The sequence below is a fragment of the Salvia splendens genome, chromosome 2 (genome assembly GCF_004379255.2).
Source record: "Salvia splendens isolate huo1 chromosome 2, SspV2, whole genome shotgun sequence".
Classification (NCBI taxonomy): Eukaryota; Viridiplantae; Streptophyta; class Magnoliopsida; order Lamiales; family Lamiaceae; genus Salvia; species Salvia splendens.
The window spans coordinates 16,908,329-16,914,847 of NC_056033.1; the positions used below are offsets into that span (position 1 = coordinate 16,908,329).

A 6,519-nucleotide genomic window follows, 5' to 3' on the forward strand; every position below is an offset into this window, starting at 1 on the left:
GAAGGAGCTAAAGATAGATGTGAGTGTGGAGTGGTCAGAGAAGAAGTGTGTTTCCATTAAACATAGTGTTGATGTGTTATTGGAAGGATGTTGCAACTCACAAATGGGAGTGGATACCTCAATCAATTCAGCATCTCACTGCTCTTGATTGGTTAAGGTTAGAGAACATAGGAGTGAAAGAATTGCCCGAATGGTTTTGGAACCTCTTATCTCTAACAAGGTTGTCACTATATAGCTGCAACAAAGTGAGGCATATTCTACCCTCTGAATGCACTAAATCCCCTCACTAAATTAGTTTGGTTAGAAATTAAAGATTGTCCCGAGTTACGTATTGATTCTGAGTGGCGTAGCAGTGTCACTGTCTACGTTGATGGGTGCTCTCTTGCAGCAGCGTAAGCATGTCAGCTGGTACTCTACATTATTCTTTCTTTTACTTTATTTTTTGTCGGCTTCAACTATAGAATTGTCACGACCGCCCTTTCTATAGTTAATAAATGTTGTGGTCGCAACTAATAGGACTTTAAGAAAGGGAAATATTCTAGGGTTTCAATAAAGAGTTTGACCAACATAATTAATAGTCAGAGTAATGTTTGACATTTAAATCCAAAGTCAACAGATGAGAGTTCAAAACATAATAGTGAAAGATAATAATAATAATAATATCAGCGGAAGCGTTCAAAAGAAAGAGTGACGTCATGTTTGAAGACACGACGACCCTCGAAGTTCAAAATAAGAAGCCAACAAGACATTCAAGCTCGACTCAACACCACCCCAAGCTCGTCGCCGCTCAACCTGCACATAAGGAAAACACGTGCAGGGCTGAGTACTATAAAATACTTAGTGGGCTTATGCCGAAAACAGTTTATTCAAAATATTATATTTATCATGTCATTTTCAAGTATCCATCCGAGTTTTAGCTTTAGAAAGACCCGAGGCACCAAAATATTTCATCGTTCAAAAATCGCGGTTGCGCAGCCATTTTCCCATAGACGTCAACCATATCTGCTCATGACTTGCAATGTGGCCACTAACCAAGTCACTAGACCAGCCAACCCATACGCTGGCACACGGTCTACCATAGGTGTACACTAATCCAAGTAGGGTTTGCGGCCCTACAAGGACCCGAATTCGATTTAAATAATAATGGCAAAGCCATTTCAGATAGGCATGATACACATTTTCACATTTCATTCACATCGATAAATAGTTAGGACATTGTCCTAATTTAAAAGAAAGCCCACCTGAAGTGCTTAATCCGAAATTATTTTCTTTCTCTTGATATCACATCTCGCTTGCAAGAAATCACCTTTAGCATTTAACTAACACATAAATCAACACAACCTTACAAAAAAAATATAAAAAGATGCATGCATTCTATGTCTTCAATTATTTTCTCAGATCAAGATTACAAATTCTTCCCAATTATAAGCTTAGATACTTGGATTAATTTCGTCCGCTCACGCCCCAACAAATTTTTTTAAAGCAAGCCCAACCAATTTAAATTAAGAGTCCCAAAAAATAAGAAAAGAAAGCAATTAAAAATACTTCATCCCACATGTACACACCCACTTCCACTTTTAATCAAACACTAAAATAAAGGACTTTTAATCAAACACTAAAATAAAGGAGTAACAAAAGAATTTAAAATATTCCCTCTTCCCAAACACAGTACATGTACACCCTAACCCCTTCCACTACATTCCACATTAACCAAACATTTAAATATTAAAGAAAGAGTAATTAAACAAGAAATAAAACAATTAAGGCATCCGCAGTGGCGTCTCGCTGCGGGCTCGGTCTCGTCCCGAGACATAAAACAATTAGGGCATCCGCAGCGGCGTCTCGCTGCGGGCTCGGTCTCGTCCCGGCGAGACGAGCCCGCAACGAGACGCTGATGCAGCCTATCCGTCTCGTCGCTTAGCTCGTGGGGGAGGGAGGGTCGGCAGGCCATCTCGCCACGCGCCAGCGCCACATGGCGAGCTCTGGCGCACGGCGTGACGCCCACTTTCCGCCCCGCGAGTGGGCTTCGTCATTGCTGACGCAATAAATATTTTTTTAAAATCGATTTTTCGCAAAAAAAAATTAGAAATTTTAAAATTTTCAACGGTAAAATTTTTTTAAAAAATTCCCTTATCTTTTTTTCTTCTCATCACTATCATACAATCTCTCTTTCCTCTCCAATTCTTCTCCCAAATTTAATCCATTCATGGATCCATTTGAGCAAATGCGTCGAATAATGGAAGAATCGCTAGAAGAAGAGTGACGTAGGGAGGAGGAAGCCACCGCGGCGCGTCAAAATCGACCCCAGAAATACATCCATCGTGACCGGGAGGAAGCCGCCGCAAGGTTAATACGAGATTACTTTTGTGAGAACCCAGTATGGGGAAATACCTACTTTCGTCGCCGTTTCCGCATGCGGCGTGAAGAGTACTTCCAAGAAGGGTTCGACGCAACTGGCCGTCCCAGTCTCACGACGCTCCAAAATTATACTGCAGCAATCAGTCAGCTTGCTACTGGACAAACGACGGATTTGTTCGACGAGTACCTGTACATTGGGGATAGCACTGGGAGACTATATTTGATGAACTTCTGCAAAGGCGTCCGGGTAGCCTTCACCGACGAATTCCTGAAGAAGCCAAGCACCGCAGATTGTCAGTTTCTGCTCCGACTTCACGAACAAGCGTACGGACTCCCCGGGATGCTTGGCAGCGTCGATTGCATGCATTGGCAATGGAAGAATTGCCCTGTGGCGTGGAAGGGATCATACACGAGCGGCCACAAAGGCACCCACCCCACCGTTATACTCGTGGCCATTGCCGACTACCGGCTATGGATTTGACATGCGTTTTTCGGAGTCTCCAGATCGAACAACGACATCAACATGCTCAACCAATCCGACCTCTTCACCGAAGTTTTGAATGGTAAAGCGTCGGCCATCAACTTCACCGCTAACAACCGCCAGTTTAAAATGTGTTACTATCTTGCCGACGGCACCTATCCGAAGTGGTCAACCTTCGTGAAGACGTTCAATAGGTAGATAAACGAAAAACATGCTCTTTTTGCACAGAAGCAAGAGGCCGCTCGCAAGGATGTGGAGATAGCGTTCGAGGTTCTACAAGCTCGATTCAACATTATCAAATCCCCGGCCCGTACATGGTTTATGGAGAATATGGTCGACATCATTTATACGTGCATAATCTTGCACAACATGATTGTCGTCGACGAAGGACCTAATGCGGGAAATTGGTTCAACCCTGAAACCGCGGGAAGCTCTTCCGCAAGTAATCCGCCTCGCAGTGGAGTGCATCCTTCTTTGCAAGAGTGAATATCTGTTCGGGAAATGACACGATTTTCTATGTGTTATTGGAAGGATGTTGCAACTCACTTACTCACTTAAACTTGAAGGGAGTGCACAAATGGGAGTGGATACCTCAATCAACTTGAAGAGATTGGTTAAGGTTAGAGAACATAGGAGTGGAAGAATTGCCCCAATGGTTTTGGAACCTCTCATCTCTAACTAGGTTGTCACTATATAGCTGCAACAAACTGAGGCATTTACCCTCTCTGGATGCACTACATCCCCTCACTAAATTAGTTTGGTTAGAAATTAAAGATTGCCCCGAGTTACGTATTGATCCTGAGTGGCTTAACAATGTCACTGTCTACGTTGATGGCCGCTCTCTTGCAGCAGCGTAAGCATGGTAGCTGTTACTCTACATTATTCTCTCTTTTACTTTATTTTCTTTCGACTTCAACTATTAGATATTATTTTTTCAAAATGAGTGCAAAAAAGAGTGCCTTGCTTAACGAAGGACTGAGGGAGTATATTAACTACCAATTGCTATTTTGTTGTTCAGAAGAATATGAGAAGAGATGTGTGGAGAGATATTATCAAATTCATTGACTTGAAATTCAAGAAAATAACAACATTACAGAAACAGAACAAAAAAAAACGCACAAACTCAAGCATTAAAAGGGAAGAAAATAAATGAGAGAATCAGCAATTGAGTTGACACTTAGGCATCAGGATTGGATTGAACATATGCCTCAATGGCCTTGAACATAGCCATGGCCTTCTCTTTCCCTTCCTTTATTTTCTCATCATTAATCTCGACCTCGCCTTTGGTGTTGTAAATGCTTCTGTTCTTGCATATGCATCCCCCATCTTCCGTTGGGACGATCTTGATATGATAAGTGATGGACTCGAGGACACCTGCAAGAGCATCGCCCTCGATGATGCTGTATGTGTGTGTCAAGTTCTCCTTGTCAATGGCCTCCACGCGGTGCTTAGCGCTCGTATAGTGACTCCCTTCGCCAAAATGAATGATCTTCACGGTGCCAACGCCACCATCCCCTTCCAAGATCTCCACATTCTTGATGGCCTGAGGCATGATCTTGGGAATGAGAGTGTCGGCGTCGAGCACCATGGCTTTGAACATCTTTGCAGCTGGGGCTGAGGAAGGAACCTCCATATCATAAGTGATGGCAACCATGGTTATGTTTTATGAGCTTTAATTGGAATTAAATATATGGGAAATTAAGATATGAAGGTTTGTTTGTGTGAATTGTGATGGGAAATGTCGCCTTATATAGTGTGAAATAGAAGCTTCTATTGTTTATTCAAGAATGGTTTATCAATTTTTTATGTGCAAGACATGGCATCCATTACCAGTTATGGCTTCTTCATGGACTCTTTTTCTTTTTTTTGGTATATGAAAATGATGCTTGTTTCTTTCTATGTCTCTGTATTTTATTTTAGTTAATGTATATATATTAATGTGTAAATCAAGATTCAAGATATTCTAGAGGTTATCGTGCAAGAGGCTTATAGTTTTTAATAATTTTGCTAATCAACTCAATTCATGGGCTAATTATTTTAATTCTAGTACTATATGTTGAACATTATCTTTCATGATTGAAGTAGGCAATAATTCAAGCCAATCTCATAGTATTTATTTTAACACATTAATTAATTTTGAAATTTTGAAATTCCATCCTTCGAATACTAAAGTGTGATGTTATATCAACCAATATTATCACTTAAAGTAAATTAGATTTATGATGATGTTCGTATAATCCCTCCGTCCCACAATAAGAGTCACATTTCACTTTTATCATAAATAGTAGACTAAAGTCCAATTTTGGACCCTTACATTTGTCCTAAAATACTTTTTGGTCTCATACATTAAGTTTGTGACATTTTGGTCTCTAATATATTATTTTTGTACATTTTGGTCCCAAATAAGGTCACAACTTAATATATGAGACCCCAAAGGAATTTTATGGAAAATATACGGGACCAAAATTAGACTTTAGTCCTAGATTATAATTAAGTTATTAAATTGATCAAACATTTTGATTATTAATTTTAATAGAAAATGGTTGTTTTGGAGATAGTAAGTAGGTTTCACATTCCACTAACTCACTTCGGTCACATTCTATTACAAAATCAATTTAAAAAACTGGACCTCATATTCTACTAATTTTCCAATCAATTATTCTTTATATTTGTTAAAACTCGTGTCCACGTCAAATGTTACTTCTATTATGAGACGGAGGAGTATTATTTTTTAGCAAACCATGGCAATAATGTATCTCTGTCAAAACATTAAAAAGGATCATCTCATGAGAGTTGCTGTAGGAGTAAAGGCTGCATTCCAACTTAATTAAAGGAACACTGTAATTTAAGAAAGAAGAACTCAATATATTTATAAGAGACTGAAAGATGAAAAGAAAATTGAAGAACAATTCTCACGTATGAGGCCACGGTATAAATACCATTTATAATTGATGAATCGGCGAATTTTTGATGGTGATAAATGCTCGTAAAAATAAAGGAAGATCAACACACAGAGATTTACGTGGTTCGATTTACTGAGGTAAATCTACGTCCACGGGAAGAAAAGAGGGCAGAGTTGTATTGCTTGATCTGTTTTCTACAGCTAACAATACAGACTTGCTATTTGCTATTTTCTCTCTAGAGAGCTTAACAGAAGTTAACAGAAGGCCCTTTATCTATCTGACCTAGGTTCTATTTATACATTGAACCAAGATCGTGGCATGCAGCATTTATTAGGTAGTGGATGTCGTGGAGGTCGTGGCGACCTTGCATGGGTCCACTATCCTGCATGAGTTAATGACTGCTTGACACCACTAAATAGATCGTCGGTGTAGCGGAGGTGGAAATCTTGCATGAGTCCACTATTTCCTAGTTCGGTCGAATACTGAGACCGGACTGCTGAATTATTGCCGAGCAGCTTTTGCCGATCTGAGAGTAGAGCTTGATGCCGACCAGAGAGCAGAGTTTGATTGGTTGGCTTTTACCGAGCTGTAGGCTGGAGCCGAACTCTGTGGTTGTGCCGAACTGAACTCTTGAGTCATGCCGGACTGATACTCTTTAGCCATGCCGAACTGATACTCTTTCTTGGGCTTTACTGCTGTTGGGCTTGTTTAGTATTTGTTTAGTACGTACTCCATCACTACCCCCCCCGAAAAGTGAAGTGAATCACTTCGGCATTC

At 40.3% G+C, this 6,519-nt stretch overlaps 1 protein-coding gene across 1 annotated transcript; it reads right to left on the bottom strand.

Annotated features, from left to right (window-relative positions):
• Positions 1 to 3,655: 3,655 nt before the first annotated feature.
• On the bottom strand, positions 3,656 to 4,665 carry LOC121770157 (major allergen Pru ar 1-like). The gene has a single exon (XM_042166949.1). The coding sequence runs from the start codon at positions 4,491 to 4,493 to the stop codon at positions 4,017 to 4,019; it is 477 nt and encodes a 158-aa protein (XP_042022883.1). The 5' UTR covers positions 4,494 to 4,665; the 3' UTR covers positions 3,656 to 4,016.
• Positions 4,666 to 6,519: the final 1,854 nt, after the last annotated feature.